The following is a 17,217-nucleotide window of genomic DNA, read 5'->3' on the forward strand; positions in this document are numbered from 1 at the left end:
GTTCTGGGGATGGGACCTGGTGGGGAGATCGACCCTCGATGTGATGCAGGGCACTCCTTTGAAATCCTACCAGCAACTACAAGCGGAGTATACACTGCACAAAACACAATTCTACAAATTCCTCCAACTCCGCCATGCACTCACCCCCTCCCCTTATCTGCGCGCTTTAGACCTTTCTGGAATTTCATTCATTAGAGGACTGTCTACTGATGGGAGATTTAGGCCTCCACAAGATTAGGCAAATATACCAGACCTTAACAACCCACACACAGACAATGCTCGACAAGACTGGCATGGCAAGCAGACATCCCTGACTTGACAGATGACTGGGCTGAGGCCATCGCTAGCCCCCGGGGGGTGGCGGTCTCGGAGATACCGCCTGATACAGTTCAAGTATTTGCACTGGGCTTATTATACACGGACTAGACTCTGGCGAATGGGAGTGATCCCATCCCCACGTCTGCGGTGTGACCGAGAGGGGACGTTTTAGCACACATTGTTGAGTTGCACAGTGTTGCAACCCTTTTGGCGTAGAATTAGGTCCTGCCTCCAGAAGGTGTTAGCGTGGGAAATCCGGCCCGAACCGCAACTCTTACTCTAGCATAGCAGACGACATTGGGGGAAACATATACAAGCAACACTTACTTTTTTTAGCTCTCACTATTGCTAAGAGACATAGCGCAATTATGGAAATCTCTGGTATACTGTTCTTTCTTTTCTGGATAGGCTTAGTAACTTTTCTGCTAACATATCAATGGAATTTATCTGCGCCAAAGCTCTGCAGCATCAAAAATGAACTTGATCCTGAAACCTCACGTTTCATCACATTGTGAACAAAGACTTGTCCTACATGAACATTTCAGCAGTTCCTATACCTGATGGTATAGTATGGGACAAGATTGATGATATATTTGGCCCAACAGAACATTCAAAAATACCTAATTTATTTAAAATTTCCTTAGCTGATATCATTACCTCTAGGACATTTTCCGATGATTGGGATTTTTAAATTGTAAACAATATGTTGTCTGAATTAGAACAATCGGCCGCATTTTCGAGCAATGAAATGTTAGAAGACACAGACTAACACCATGTATTATCAACATTATGGTCGTAATTTTTTTTTTACACAAATCCAGTACCCCTAGGAATGTTTTCACATATCACCAATGGAACATTGCCCTACGTCACTGAAAAGTAGTTCGGAACCTTTTGCACAGAAATTCATATTTTTCAGGGTTTACCATTTTAGACCCGACCTCATTCTATTATAAGGTTGTACCTACCTCCGCACTGAAAAATATGCTAACACCAAATAGATCTATTCTGCTTCATTCATTAAACAACTGTCTGAACAAGGTTTCAGCTTATGGAAGGACAATATACACTTAAAATCAGTCTGGGGTTCCTAGAGATTGGCAAATCCAGGGAACACAAGTGCTATTTAGAGCATGCCTCATTCCTCAGCAAATTATATTTTTGAATGATACTGTGCAACAGACTGTCTTGGAATAGCCAAGAACAAGGATTTGAACACGCCTCGGATTCCAACACCATCACATACCGGGGAAAAGTTTACATCACAAGAAGGGGCTACAATCGATTACATTTTACAAAATGATGTATCAGACCCCAATGGGATGGTTGGTTTGGCCCACAAACCGATGTCAAGGAGGAATCGGGGTACCTCCGAAGGGTTCGGTATCCATAGACCACACCCACGCTATGTACAAAGAGAACACCTAGGGTTGGTGACATCATCCAGTGTTGGGAAGTTACACCTCAATTGGCTAAAATCCACAACACTATCCCAGGTGAAACAGCACTTGTCCTTACTAAAAGAGAAAGTGGATCTATGTGATTTTTTATTAGGTCCCAGAAAGCCACGTCAAACATTTTTTATATGCGGTCTATAACGAAATCTGGAAAATCTCTCAACAAGAAGGCACTGAGAGACTTCGGGAAATAGATGGGATTAACCTAGAGAAGGGGTTAGCCGTAGTTGACAATGGTAGGACTACGTTAACATCCGGGATTTATATACTGGGCAACATTGTATCTTCTGCTATTGATGTATTAGAAGATTTATGCATGTTACAGCATGGGCAATCACAATTACATTCTATTATGTTATTGAGCTGGACGCTGCAATCATTGCACGCATGTTATGTGCCTTGGTGTTTTATCAACTGTACGTCCTTGTTTTTTGCATACAATCCAACGGAAAAACAGATGAAAATGGCACAGAGGGGAGTAAAATATGCAATGCTGCGTATTGAAAAACTGGACAGATTACCTTTTACTGTGACAGAATCACCGTTCACAGAGGGGTTGATCCATGGCCATATAACATTACTGATCACAACTTTCCAGTTTCAATACTACCTAGAACAGATGGGCAGATGTGAAGAAATGGGTAGGAAATTCATCAAGGAATCTTGGGAATTACCGTACAGATTTCGATGCAGGAGTGGGGATCTGGAAGTGTTTCTAAGCTGTACGAACCACGAGAATGCTTTAAGAGGATCGCGCATATGCCAGGATATTATCCTACACGGGGCCTGTAATGGTTCGGTGGCGAACCTATCCTGTCACTTGAGGTACCCCAGCAGCCGTGATTACCCCGGTATTCAAGTTACTTTTGAATGGGAGTTACTTGATGCTGAACAATCAAGGTTGTTGTGGGATGCTTCCAGGCATCGCATATCTAGTCACCGTGAGCTCGAGGGTTACTTGCTGTATGCAAGTATTTTTTGCACCGACACAGTCCGGGAAGCACTGCTATGGCATTCATTGAATGTTTCATTTATACAGTTTGATACTGCGAACAGAATGAAAACCATGCTTCTACAGAAAGCTGTGCCCTTAACCTCCCCCTTTTGACTTTTGATCTCCAAATAGCAATGTCCTCGGCTGAGATACAGGCACTCATACGTACGAACTGCCCCTTCAATGTCACAGAAATGGTAAATCGTATCTTTAACATACGATATGATTGGTATAGTCCACCTATTTAAGACCATAGGCTCTGGACTGTTAAGCACCTTTCTGACGGTCCTCTGAGTTATACCAAGCTTTATTCACTCCATATTCTGAAGCATTTTTGGAGGACTTCCACTGATCCGGTTTGTAACAGCAGGTTTTCCTGATTGTAATTTTTCAGCTACGCTAAGGACGTCCTAGTCACCAAGGAGGTGGAAAAAGCACTCCTGGAGCATAAATACAGTGATCGCATGGTACAACATCTGGGCACACCCCGCCTAAGGGAACTGAGCGCCTCTTGGTTCCTTCCATTTAGACCAGCCTGGATGGACTGTCCTACCCGTTCTCCGATGCCTGTTCTGCAGAGAAGGATGCGTGTTGGATCTGTCTGACACTTCCATCAGTTGCACAACCGGACACTGATGCTTTACTGGACCAGATAAAAGCCCATGTGATGGATTGTCCCCAGCATATTCCCATGCTGATGGCGGCATTCTTAGAGTCAGCACAGGAAGTCTCTGCTCCTGCACTAACACCCAGGCCTTGGACTGCACACAGGCTGCTCCAGCATCGGCTGCAGGCAGTACAGAAGATCTGTGCTCAATTGACGTAATCTGCAAGGTGTTACAGGAATAGTCTTCTGCGAAGGCAGGAAACAGCGATGTTGCATCTACCAGCTAGGATAAACAATTGGAACTAAAAAACAATTGACACTATGACCTGCATGGCTTTCCGATGCCTGTAGTCGTTCGAACTATATACAGACAGATTAGAACTATTGCCTGAGTGACAATTTTTTAGAGGTTAACATTTTTTAGCAAAACTATTGTTTTTATTGTAGTTTGCATACCAGTGCCTAGACAGCTTAGTAATACGTTAGAATTTGAATAGGTCGTCCAGTTGGATGAGGAGTGGTGTTATATTCCATATAGGTACGCCAATATAGGCCCGGGTAACATCCCAACCTTTCACCTATATTCCTCCCTACATTACATAACGGGCTTTTAGGATGGACCCTTTACCTAGTTACGGTACTGCTTACATAACGTGGCGTTTTCCCTGAATAACCTCATACATTATGCATGAGGATTCTTGGAAACTCAGAAGGACCACCATCTCCTGCATAATAACTATGTACAAGGTTCATTTCCGATGTCATTCTAAGTCCGACAATAGTACAGCAAGGTAGAACCCCCATGGGACACCTTTGGGTAGATAAACATCACATCTCGCTGAAATAGGCAGAGGCGATCAGGACTTTCATGCCGACACTGACTTGAGACACAGATTCCTGGATGCAGATACTCCAGCTCGCAGTGGTCTGACATCCATTGCGGGGTGTCCAGCTCAAGACCAAGATGGGGTCCCACAGTCTCACTTCAGGTAATGGTGTTGCCTTTATCCTAGAAGGATTCTTGGCTTAACACCTATACACATGCTAGGTACATATAGTTAGGGTTGCATCATAGGAGTACGCATCTTACTATCATGTATTTTATATACTCACCTGTATTCATGGTTTCGGCAAAATGGTAGAAATCTAGCAACCTTTTACCTTTTCGGTGCTTCTAATCATTTATATCTGTTTGTCTAATGGTTGTTTCAGCACACCCATCTTACACTAGAACAACGACTGTTCAATAAATGCTTATTGAAAAACATCCCTACCGTTTATTCTGTGCATCTCTCTGAGACAAAGTGAGCACGAGTGACTGAGCGAAAAATATTGCATGGGATCCACAGTCCTGAGGGATCAGGGTTGTCATGTTCGATAGTTGCACTATTCTCTCCTTGGTAGCAGGAGTTTTCTAGTGGCACTGTGAGCTAGCTGGTACACAGGCCAACATACCCAGTGGGGGTATCGAATCAGCTAAGATACCAATCCCGCAGTGTATGTGGTCTAAACACGCAGATCCTATATAGGTTTTATAGGAACTACACGACATGGTCATGGGCAATGCAGTCGATTGACTTGAGCTTTAGGCATAGTCAATACACCACCAGTCAATGGGGTCATCATAGAATATGGTGTCGTCAAAGCACTCTTACTAGATGAACTTCTCGTTAACAGTATAGTGACATAGATGAATGAAGTAGTCGTCTTTGCTGTCGGAGGTCGTGACGAAGAGACAATAGTGAGTCATTGTTGTCTGATATAGCTGTTGACGCTAGCAGTGTCGTCGATAGGGCTTTGAGGTAAGGTTTGTGCCTCAAACAACTGTTCAGAAGAGGATAAATGTGGGCAATACCCAGCCCTTGCAGATGGATTACGGGGCTCAGACAAGGCTACCCCTGAGGAGATTAGTTTATCTCATTTTTCAGAGATTCTCTGCGGTGGCACATCTTAGGGGCCTTTTTGCTTTCCTCAAAGGTTCCTTGGTCCTGGATCTTTCGTGAGGCCTTGCAGAGGTATCACGGTCCTCATCAGAAGATGTTGATTCCTGAGTTTTTGACTTGTGAAGCCACAGAAGAAGCCACCCCTCTCGGTCCTTCAAGGTTTGGGGGGGTGGGGGAAGAGTGCAACACATTTTACACTCCTTTACCTTATGATGGGGGTAGAGACAGTCCTTATGTGGGCCATCCACCCTTTTCTTTTTGCAGGTCTGGCAGGGTCTGAAAAGGGCTTTCTTCGCTAGATCAGGCATTGTAGAAGAAGTAAAAATAGCTGTCCAAGATCTGGAAATAGAAAAACTGAGCAGAGATCAGGGAGACTCCCTTCATACACGAAGTGTGGTAAAAATCTGAGGGAATCAGCCTCTTAGGAGTGTTCTAGAGGGTGCTATCGCCTGATTAGTTAAGGTTTGAAGTTCGTTCCTTTTTTTAAAAGGACACAGATAGGTCATCTACTTGATAGTTTATCACCATTGTAGCCTATTCTAGTGATGCACACTGCTTTATTATGGTACCTTGGAAATCCCGCTTAGACTACGTTGAATGATTTAAGCATCTGAATCTATGAAAGATCCAATACTGGAGAACAAAGGATTACCAGCCTGACTACAGGTAATATTCAAGCATCCATGACAATCCAATGCCAACAGGTTGGTTTTCAGTCCGAAAACAATAACAGTCCAGTCTTCAAAATGCGTTAGTGAATGCAATGGTAGGTTTGTAGCAAAATGGTCTGCGTTAAAAAAACGTAGAGTCCAGTTCTCAGTCACCCTCCACACAGTACCAGGAAAAAAGTGAAATAACAGTCAGTGCTAGACATGATGGGGTGATGGAGCTGTTGGATAGCTGAACAGTGCTAGATTGAATAATTACATGCAGCTGCGGCTTCTCTAGCGCCATTTACCCAGCTTTTTTCCTTTTATATTAAGTGGGAAGGGGTGTGCTAGAAAAAGCAACTTCTAGCAATTATTTTTCAAAATATAACAAATGAAATTTGGCAGAGGTAGCCTTCAGATAGCTTGTACTAAATGTGTGCATTTCAAACTGACACTTGTAACAAACTAATTTTGAAGTGCTTTGGAATCCTGCAGGTACGTGCTACAATTCAAATGCTTATGAACATCCATGAAGATGCTACAATGAATAACTGAGAAACCATGTAAAACTTCCTATACAGTAAGAAAAGTTCAATTTACTACTACAGTACAGACCTTATCAAGGCCAAGCATTTTTACAATAGTCTTATTGAGTATTGCAGTGTAGAAGGTTTCCTGTTTCTTAGTCAAAGGTGCATAAACTATCACTTCACGCTTCGGCGGAACCTCAAGGGTAACATCAGATTTCAATCTTCTCAGCAGGAAAGGAGTCAAGATCTAAAAAAAAATAAAATAAAAATAAAATAAGCCATTGACAAAAGTGCAAACTCATTAGCTAAAAATCAATGAAGCTACGTTCTAAAATGAAGTCTTTATCCTTATCTGAGCATTTTTTAAGAAAAGGTTACTTTCCTATAAATTGTGATCATGCATTTGAGTTACCATTCACTCACTGAATTATTCCCAGTAGGATGACTGACTGACACAGCCAGACACCATTATTAAAACTCATTTATTCCTTTAACCACTTCACCGATGGGCATTTACCCCCTGCCCCAAACCCGCCCCCCCACACCCCCCCTACCTAAATACCCATATTAGTATGTGAATTAGATGGCATATTGCAAAATTACTTTTTGTTTTAACAGTCTTACATTTGGATGGCAGAAATGCAGAGAGTCAATTGGTAACACTTGTTCTATGCAGCCTACAAAGAGAAAATGGCCTGGCTGGGGCGCTCTCCGCTGTGCCTCATCAATCAGCGTTGTGATTGGCTGAGGGGAGGGAAGGAGGCTGCCTTTCCTGATGACGAGGAGAGCTGCAGGAATTGGAAAACTGCGCGAGTCGGGACCCGTCCTGAAGTTGAGGCAGCGCAGGACAGTGAGTTTTATATTACTAACCCCCCCCCCCCCCCCGCGACGGCCCCATTTCCACCCACCCGTCCGTCATGCCAGCCGCGACTGCTAGAAAGTGTCTTTGTGAATACAATCAGCAATCATAGAAATCATACAAACGTGCTGGCGCTATTTAACTAGAGCTTTTCGGTTTCTGTGATTTTAGTGTTTAACAGACACTTATCTGAAGGATACCTTGACATCACCATTGGCTAGGGACGTGTTTGTCAATGGCTGATGTGCATCTTAGAGTGGTGCATTAACAGACTGACAGAGGGGTATTGATCGTTCTACCAGTGGATTTACAGCAGTTGTCTCCGAAAGCGGCAGACGAAACGAAAGGACTGCATGGTTCGCTTGCACACAGTAAAATGGAGGCTGCGCAGGTTTCCACGTGCAACGTCTGGCAGATTTTAATACTATGTAATGTCTGCGCGTAATTCGGGATAAGCCTACCCTGTGCGCGCGTCAGAATCAAACATTAATGCTATTACACTGCCGCATACGTGATTTATAGATCGGGCGCGAGCAGCTCCTGTGAAACACCTCGGCCCGTTGCGCAAGCCTCCCCCCCCCCCCCCCCCCCTCCCCCCCCCCCCCCCCCCCTATATTCCGAGCAATGAAGCTGCCAGAGGTGAAGGTTAAATGTGATCAAATAACGCAGGCTGGGAAGAACAAGTTACTTACCTTCGGTAACGATGTATCTAAGAAACATTAGTTAGATTCCTCACCTTAGAATATCCCCAGGCGTCAGACTGGATCCGGAAGATTTTTGTGTCAGCAATACCCCTTGCGCGTCGCTAGGCGTCGTCTGCGGCTCCGCGTCAGTCGTCGGCATCGTGCGCCGGGATGACGTCGGAGTACTTAAACGCCGCCCTCGCGCGCGGACGTCAGTTCTTGTACCTAGCTTTCCACGCCAGGAACGCAGAGCCATGCAAGAGACCGACACTGGTGTCAATCTAGGGGCCTGAAAAGGATAACCTTAACCCTAGATGTCAGTTCGCAGAACGGGGAGGATGGGTGGGTCGGTGAGGAATCTAACTAACTAATGTTTCTTACAGATACATCGTTACCGAAGGTAAGTAACTTGTTCATCTGAAAGAAACACGTTAGTTAGATTCCTCACCTTAGAATAGATACCCAAGCAATACCAAGCAATACCAACCCCGGTGGTGGGTCTGCGAACCAAGATCACACCAGAAAGTCCTGGAGGACAGAACGGCCAAAGAAGCCATCCCTCCGGACTTGGCTGTCAAGGCAATAATGCCTGGCAAACGTGTGGAGTGAAGCCCACGTAGCCGCCTGACAGATGTCCTGCAAAGGGACACCCCGTCCCAAAGCAGTAGTAGCCGCTGTGGCCCGAGTAGAATGGGCGCGCAGCCCAACAGGAGGGTCCTTTTTTGCCAAGGAATAACAAATTTTGATGCACAAAACGACCCACCGAGAGATGGTCTGTTTGTGCACAGCTTTCCCCTTCTTAGCACCTACGTATCCAATGAAAAGTTGGTCGTCCACCCAGAACTGCTTTGTGCGGCCCAGATAAAAGGAGAGCGCACGTTTTGGGTCGAGACGGTGGAGCCTCTCTTCCTCTTTGGAAGGATGCGGAGGCGGGAAGAAGGTGGGCAAGGTGACAGACTGCCCAAGATGAAAGGGGGTCACCACTTTCGGAAGAAAGGAGGGACGAGGCCTAAGGACAACCTTGTCCGGATGAACAGATAGAAAAGGAGGCTTTGATGATAAAGCCTGGAGCTCACTCACCCGTCTAACCGAGGTGATGGCTACCAGAAAAGCAGTCTTAAGCGTCAGAAGACGAAGAGGACAATTATGAAGAGGCTCAAAGGGAGCGCACATTAGAAATGTGAGAACAAGATTCAAGTCCCACTGAGGCATTACAAAAGGGACAGGAGGGAACGTGTGCGTAATGCCTTTTAGAAAGCGTGTAACTACTGGGGACTTGAAAAGAGAAGGCTGATCAGGAAGCCTTAAGAAGGCAGAGATGGCAGCAAGATAACCTTTCAAGCCTTCATGCGGGCCATCTCATCCGCATGTTTTCCGAACAGGGTTTCCCCCGAGAAGGGCAGGTTGGCCACTCTGTGCTGCGCCTCTGGTTTGAGGGACATCGGGCGCGGCCACGAATGCCGCCTCTGGTGGACGCCATGACAGTAGGCGTGGGCGGCCAACAAGGAGACATCCGCCGCCGCGCCGATCACCCGATTAGAAACCAGCATGCCTTCGCGCACCGTTTCCAAGAAGTCCTCCTTCCTGTCCCGGGGCAGCAGGTCTGCATACTGCTGCAGGGACTCCCACAGGGCCCGGTCGTAACGGCCCAACAAAGCCCCTGCACTCGCCCCCTTCATGGTGGTGGCGGCGGCGGCATCGGTCCCACACACCTGCCTGCCCGCAGAATCCAGCCAGCGGCTTTCTTTGTCAGGCAGGACCGTCGATGAAGGGGCGGTCGCATGTTGTTTCCTCGCCGCCGTCACGATGACCGAATCCGGCTTCGGGTCCGCCCTCAAAAAGGTAGGGTCCGACTCCGGGGCCCGATACTTTTTCATGAGCCTGGAGGGGGCGGCCTTCGTCACCACGGGAGTGAGGAACAGCTCCAACGCGGGTTCCACCAGTCCTGGTACAAGGGGCAGGAGAGACAGATGTTTATGAAGCGTCTCGAATATCACGGACGTCGTGGGTGTTGGAACCGTCACCGTGATACCCAACTTTATCCCCTCTCAACAGCACCTCTTGAAAAGAGACCAAATCGTCCACCGGAGACACCCTAGTCCCAGGCGAGTCCGACAGCGTCGGGGAAAAATCTCTGGTCTAGGATCGCGTGTGCGACCTGGACCTGTGCCTCCTACGGCGTCGTCCTGAGTCCGACGATGACAGTCCATGGCTCCGTGATCTTCTCCTCCTGAGAGAGCGGGAGCGAGACCTCTTCGGCTTCGGTCTGCCCGCCGGTCTAGCCGGTCCCGGCGACCGCGGGCGTCGTGGCTTCGGAGTCCCCTGCGGCGGAGTCGGGTACCTCGGAAGGGAAACCGACCGCGGGGGAACCGCCGGCGGCCCCAATGGAGTGTGGGGTAACAACCTAGGTGGGGGCGGCGGAGGCCGTGGCTGCGGATGTGGAGGTGGTGGTGGTGGTGGTGTTGGCGGTGGAGGCGGAGTCGGGGGTGGAGGAAGCAGTGACGTAGGCATCCGAGGAGGCGTATACACCACAGAGTACACCGATCCCGATGACTCTCTGCCTAGACGGCGATCTTCGCCTCGACGGCGATCTTCGCCTCGACGGCGATCTTCTCGACCTCTAGCGTCTCGACGTCGATCGTCCCTTCGACGGCGACGTCGACCGTCTCCTCTTCGCCGACGGCGAACGGCGATCTCCCCTCGACGGCGAGCGCCGACGCTGGGTCCGATCGACGCAGACTGCTGGACGTAGACGGCGTCGTAGCCGAAGACGCCGATGTAGTCAACGGCGGCCTGTTCAGGTCCCTAGACGTCGACAGTAGACGCCGCTTCTCCCCAGAGCCCTGGGGGGACGGCGAACAGATGGTAGTCATCCTCCGACGCCGCCGACGCCCTCGACGGGGAGTGGGAACGCTTACTGGTCTTCCCGCCCCTGGGGAGCCCCCCAGAGGCCTCAGTATGGGCCAGATCAGCCCCTCCAGACCCACCTGGTGCCTTCAGCCTTCTCTCCTCCAGGACTTGAAGCCTAATCTTCATTCTCTCCCTCAGGGTCCTGGCTGAGAACGAGTGACATATCACAGTTTTCAGGCACGAGGGACTGGGGAAGGCAACCTATACACACCTCGTGTGGATCTGTTTTAGCCTTCTTTCTACCACATTCCGGGCACTTGTCGAACAAGCCAGGCATGTTGACAGTACCAGCCACTAAGCACTTGAAAAAGTGACAAGAATTGACAAAAACTACAATAAACCCTTGAAAAGGGGAGAGCTCAATGCTCCAGGGTCCTGCTAGCAGGAGCCGGAAAAAAGAACTGAAAGTAAATGGGACCTGCTGGGCATTCTGGAATACTGGGGAAAGATCTGGAAATCTGGAAAGTTTTCTTAAAGGCACAGTATCCTGTTCTAAGCCACATAATGGCAGCCTATGGGGCTTGTCTGTCCACTCCTTCCTCTCTATCATTCCAGAGGCTTTTTCTGTTAGAGGCAGGGTTTTTTCCTATGTGGAGAAAAGCTGGACAGGCAGTGCTGTTTGTGGATGTTGGTGGAATTCTAGTTGAAGTACTGGACAGTGTAGCCTGTGGGTATAGGCTGCATTATCTGTCTTTAAATTAAATTCTCTCTTAAAGGTGTATGCAGGTCTGCATGATTTGTCACCTTTAGAGATTATTTTTTATTGCTCCGGGGTCCACGCACATGGGCGGGACTATTCACTAGATTATGACTATACACAGAGATCCCCTACTACAGAAGGAAGGTTCAGGGGTGCCCCTAAATACTAGATTTAGGGGTGTTACAGGTAGGTACAAGGCAGGGACCAATGGGTCCCTTCCCTGGGGTGGGTACACCCCCTATTGTCACCCTCCAGTGGGAGGGTGGCATGAGCCTGTCCCTGGTTTGCTGAGTCCCCCCCCCATCTGCAAGATGGCGAGGACAGAGTTGGGCTTCATCTCGCCTCCCCCACCTGAGGGGTGGAGTGGGCACACCTCTCTTCCTCACTTGTTTTTCCTGCTGGTTCTCCCACCCAAAGTGGGGATCAGAACCAATAGGGACCAGTTGCTGAAGGGAGCAAGTGGCCTGGGGAAACTCACAAAGGCGGCAAGCCTTTGAAGCTTCTCCTTCGTGAACCCTGCCCATCCTGGGGGGAGGAGGCTTGGCACCTTGTCCCAGGATGTGCATTGTTTCAGGCCCCAGAGAGCAGCAGGCTCTCGACCCATGGGTCCAGAAACATGTCTGGTGGTGGCAGCTGATAGCAGCCACTCGGCCTGGACACTAGTGGTAGGTTAGTTTAAAGGGGGCATCTCTAAGATGCCCTCTGTGTGCCTTTCATTAAATCCCACACTGGCATCAGTGTGGGTTTAATGTGCTGAGGAGTTGGATACCAAACCTCTCAGTTTTCAGTGTAGCCATTATGGTGCTGTGAAGTTTGTAGTGACAAACTCGCAGCACCATATTCTCTTAATGGCAGCACTGCACTTACAATGTCTAAGAATGACCTTAGACACTGCAGGGGTACAGGGCTCATGCACCTGTACCCTCACCACTGGAATAGTGCACCCAGCTAGAGGGATGACTGATCTATGCCAGGGTAGTGGGTTGTAGGCATGGCACACAGATGTGTGCCATGTCGACTCTTCACTTTGTTCTGCCCTAAAACACGCAGCCTGCAAAGGCAGCGTGCGAGTAAGGGTACAGGACCTCGAAGGGTGGCACAATAAGTGCTGCAGCCCTTCGAAGCCTTCTCTGGTCACAGTGCCCTGGGTAGTTGTGGTACCATTTACCAGGGGCTGACCTGTGGCTAGAGATGTCAATCGGGTTAGTATTGGGGAAAGAACACAGGCCCTGGGAACCTGACTGGCAGGGACCCAGGGCACATCAAGTCAAAGTGCATCAGTAGTCTGGCAAAAAGTGGGGGGTTACTGCAACAGAACCCACTTTCCTACAGTAGTATTTTGCCCAGTTTGCAGAGCCACAGTAGGGTGGACCCTAGGACATCATTAGCAAACTATTCAACACCCACAGTTGGACCCTAGTACCCCTATCCTCCATGTGTACCTGCCCCCCAAATGGGGTCTAACAAAGGGCATAGCGAAAATCTGCCATTGACCAAAACCCCTTCAATTACCTCTTTCATGGCCAAACCCTCTCCCAGAATACAGCGAAAGCTGCTTTGCTTCAGTGAGAAGATGAAGGTAAGGGTTTGGTACTTGGAATATAGAGCTGAAGATACTGAAGATTGCTCATGGAGAAAGAATTTAACAGTAGGGCTGCCAGAACGCACAAAGCCAGACCATGGAACTATTTCTTGAGAAATGGTCTGGCATAATAGTAGCTCCTAAAGGGCTATCAAACCAGGTTTTCTACTGTGGAAAAGGGTTACAGTATTCCTGCAGTAACAATAGCAGATAAGTGTGCTCAGAATTAAAAACTAGAACTTACCAGTAAAAATAGCTTTGAGTTTGAAACTCTTCTAGATTCACATTCCTGACCATGCAACTAGATGGTGAATTAATGGACTGATTGTAAATGCTGAAGAGAGTAATGTAGCAAAAATACACTTCTTTAAATTCCTTGCACAAATGTTCCCAACATTGAACCTAATAAGATACAGAAATTAAACCGGTATGTGTCAATGTAGACTGACGTCAGCAAAAACTACTTCACATAAAGCCACATACCTTAATTTTCCCCATAGTAGTAGCGTAAAATCACCATGCAAGATTAACTATATACGCAGAACCAGTAATGTAAGGGGTAATTCATTACAGACTTTCAACATAAGTTAGTTTAACTGAAAAAGTGATAAACCATTTTCAAATGAGACTAACCAGACTTGAAATGAGCCTGCCCCAAGGACCACAATTTTCCCTACATTACAGCAGGCACCCCCCCCCCCCAGAGAGATCCACAGCACAGAAAATCAGAGAACTTGCTCAAATAAAGAAGGGTTTCCGCTAGACCGTCGCGCGGCGCCCCCCCCCCCCCTCCCCGGCTTTGCCCACACTCCCATCCTCCAGAACAAGCCTCATACAATGTAGAATACATAAAACTTGGATGGACTCTTAATGTGCATATCCTAAGTACACAATTGAGGTGGTATAGTATATCCACCTGACATTGAATTACAACAAACTATCCTGAAGTAGAAGTTAGCGGTGAAAAGAAATGGAGTTCAATGGGCTCATTTGTAATTTTATGTAGAAATCTGACTGTACCTGATGTAGCATGTGCAAAATGTTCTGCTCCCGTTCATTGGCTACGATATCTTCAGCATTCTGTGCAATAGCAGTTATGTCAAACCACGATTCAAAGCTAGAGTGAGGATAAAACATACATGACCATTTTTATACACGATGCAGATAAATTGCCAATACAAACAATGTACCAGTATCTTTGAAAACAGCTGTTAATGGTAGTGGACGAAAACCTAGAGGAAAGGTCTACCTGTGAAGCTAAATTAGAACGAGCTTACCAATGACAAAGTGCATCTAACTCAACTTTGTTTTTAATTATTTTACATTTTGCTTCAGTTAGGTGCCATATCTGGGCAGCTGACTGCTGTGTCCAGGCATTTCATGGGACAGTTTTGCTTAACTAGTATGATCACCACCAACTTGTGCACCAGAAGAATGTTTGGCCTGGAGAAGAAAAAATCCAAGTATTTGAACATAATACTAACATGGTGATATCCTTTTCTTGAAAATGTTTTGTTTCAGAGCTTCACTATTCAAACAAATACATGTGGTCATCTGGGTTTGCTGAGAAACAGCACCTCAAAGATCATCTTAAGATGAATCGAAACATTGTCTCATTGTTTATTTAAGCTGCCATGTCTTCATTTTAAAATGCTCTCCTAATGAAACATCCATAAACAGTTGGGACGGAAATTTCTCCCACATGCTACAAGGGCTTGCGCCCCTGCATTAAGTGATACACCTGCATGTGAAACTGGTACACCAACTTTACTGGTGATTGCAACACACTAATCTAGAGCGAGTGCTGTCGACTAGGTCTGTCCATGGTAATACAAATGTCTAACTGGTTCTGTGAATTGGAGGGACACACCAAGCCTTCGTTCTACACAAATCTATCGCCTATATCATGGTTTATTGACATGAAGCAGTGGTGCCTGCATATCTTTTTTTGGTGTCTTAGGAATGCGGCATACCGAACCCACTCATGTAAAAGTTCTGCTTTAAAATGGGACCCATACCTTTGCGCTGACATACTGTGTGGTTGCTGAGTTTGTGTAAAGTGTGTACTTGAGGCACATGCATAATAGTAACACGAGTATGTCTGCTAGTACCAGTGGATGTCGGGGAGCGTTAACCGATTTTATAAAGGTGGGGAAATGTCCAGGCATGGGCAGCCCTTTTGACTATCTACAGATTGCTACTTCAGGACTGCCATTACAGCCAGGGGCACAATGTTAACACACATTTGTGCCCACTTGGATCCAACACCACCATCAGCGGACAGCACCATCACCTTGCACAAAAGCGGTGTCTTCACTACAGCCAGAAAATGACATCTGAAAGGAAACCATTATAAACTGGTTACAGAACTCAGAGTGGATCCATATCCCCTGTCCAAAAGGAAAAAGAGTGGGACTGAAACCCCCATGTTTTGTCCCAGTTTCAAGTGCTTCTTGACTAAGGGAGGGAGAGTTTTACAGAATATTGAAAGAGCTGCTGTGAAGCCAGAGTAGAAAATCAGCATGCCAACAATCTTCCATAAGTTTGGGGACATTACCTGAAGTCTGTGCTTCCTGCTGGAAAAGCCAAGGATCTGCCTAGTGCACAGAAGCCTGTCTGCTCAGAGAGGGAAGGAATGTGCCTGGCCAGGTGGGAACAGACTGTCCAGGAGAAACCCAACCATTTTGCAGACATGTGGAGCTTCCAGAAGAAGCAGACTCAATTGGGAGCATCGCATGAAAAGCCACCTGGTCTCCTAAAACGTGGGTCATGAGGTGAACTGTGTAAAGAAACTTTAGGCAAATAATAGTATGCCATCCAGCAACCCTGCAGGGTGCTCCAAGGACTCATGCTGCTGGTCCGTGGCGCTCACCCACCCCCATGGAGCTGCCATCAACTAAGTAGGAGAACTGCTGTAGCTCAAATGACAAAGTGCAGCGATGTCTGTCCTGATGAGGACTTCCTGACCTGCCAGTATCAAGAGGAACTATTGTAAGCCCAGGCTTATGGCACGGAGCTCCAGGATACAGATATGGAGCCTCTTTTCTGTTACTAGCCAGAAGCCCCTGGTTGACGGCTCTTGTGTGAGCTCCCCAGTCCCCCATAAAAGCACTGATTGATAGCACCACTGTCTGCTGGGAATGGGAAGCCTGTGTTGAGATTTGATGGAAAACGCCACCATAGCAGCACCTACTTCACTAGTCTTGTGACATGGACCTAGCTTCTATTGGTGGTCCAGTTCTAGTTGGACAGGTCTCATACAGAGTCTGCAAAAAGGTATCTGGCTTATGCAGGATGACATCAGGGCTAGCAGATATTTGTAATAACTGACCATGACGGACTGATCAAGGTGGTCTGCTCCATGGCTTGGAAGTACCTCGCTCCGTCCAGAGTAATACACCTTTCCTAACTGTGTCCAGTATTGCCCAAAAGAACTTGTACGATGACGTGTCTAGGTTTAATGTTGGCTCTAACCTGTGGAACAGATAGATACAGGCAGCAGAAGAAACCCTTGCCTTTACCTTGATGGAGCCTGGGAGAGCCAGTCATTCAATTACGGGTATACCCAATAATCTTGCAATCTGATAAGGCAGAAACCAGCACTAGGCACTTGGTGGATATTCAAGGTACCAACCTGAAGCGACCCGAATTAGTACTGCTACTCAGCCACTAAATGGCAGAGACATTTCCTGTGCTTTCTGTGTATAGGGATGTGGGCATGTGTCCAGAAGTCCCAGGGACATCAGGTAGTTTTCCTTGAGCAAGAGGAGAACTCCTGCTGGCGCTACTATGTGGAGTTCTCTCAAGAACTTGTTCAGATTCCCAAGGTCTAGTATAGGTGTCCACTGTCCAGTCATCTTCCTTATAAAAAAGAACCTGCATTAAAATCCCAGATTTCTATGCAATCTCGGGATGGGTCCATCACTCCTTTGAGAAGGAGATTTTTCAGTTGTAGCTGGTTACACCCCAACGGTATGCCCAAGG

At 47.2% G+C, this 17,217-nt stretch overlaps 1 protein-coding gene across 1 annotated transcript in view; it reads right to left on the reverse strand.

Moving 5' to 3' along the window:
* HELLS (helicase, lymphoid specific) overlaps positions 1–17,217 on the reverse strand; it is a 372,397-nt gene that overhangs the window by 176,432 nt on the left and 178,748 nt on the right. Inside the window, exons 12-13 of the mRNA XM_085603527.1 lie at positions 14,254–14,350; positions 6,585–6,746 (exon numbers count right to left, since the gene is read on the reverse strand). Coding sequence (XP_085459653.1) covers positions 6,585–6,746; positions 14,254–14,350 — 259 coding nt within the window. The remainder of the gene's footprint in view (positions 1–6,584; positions 6,747–14,253; positions 14,351–17,217) is intronic.

Source organism: Triturus cristatus, chromosome 1_2 (assembly GCF_964204655.1).
Source record: "Triturus cristatus chromosome 1_2, aTriCri1.1, whole genome shotgun sequence".
NCBI lineage: Eukaryota > Metazoa > Chordata > Amphibia > Caudata > Salamandridae > Triturus > Triturus cristatus.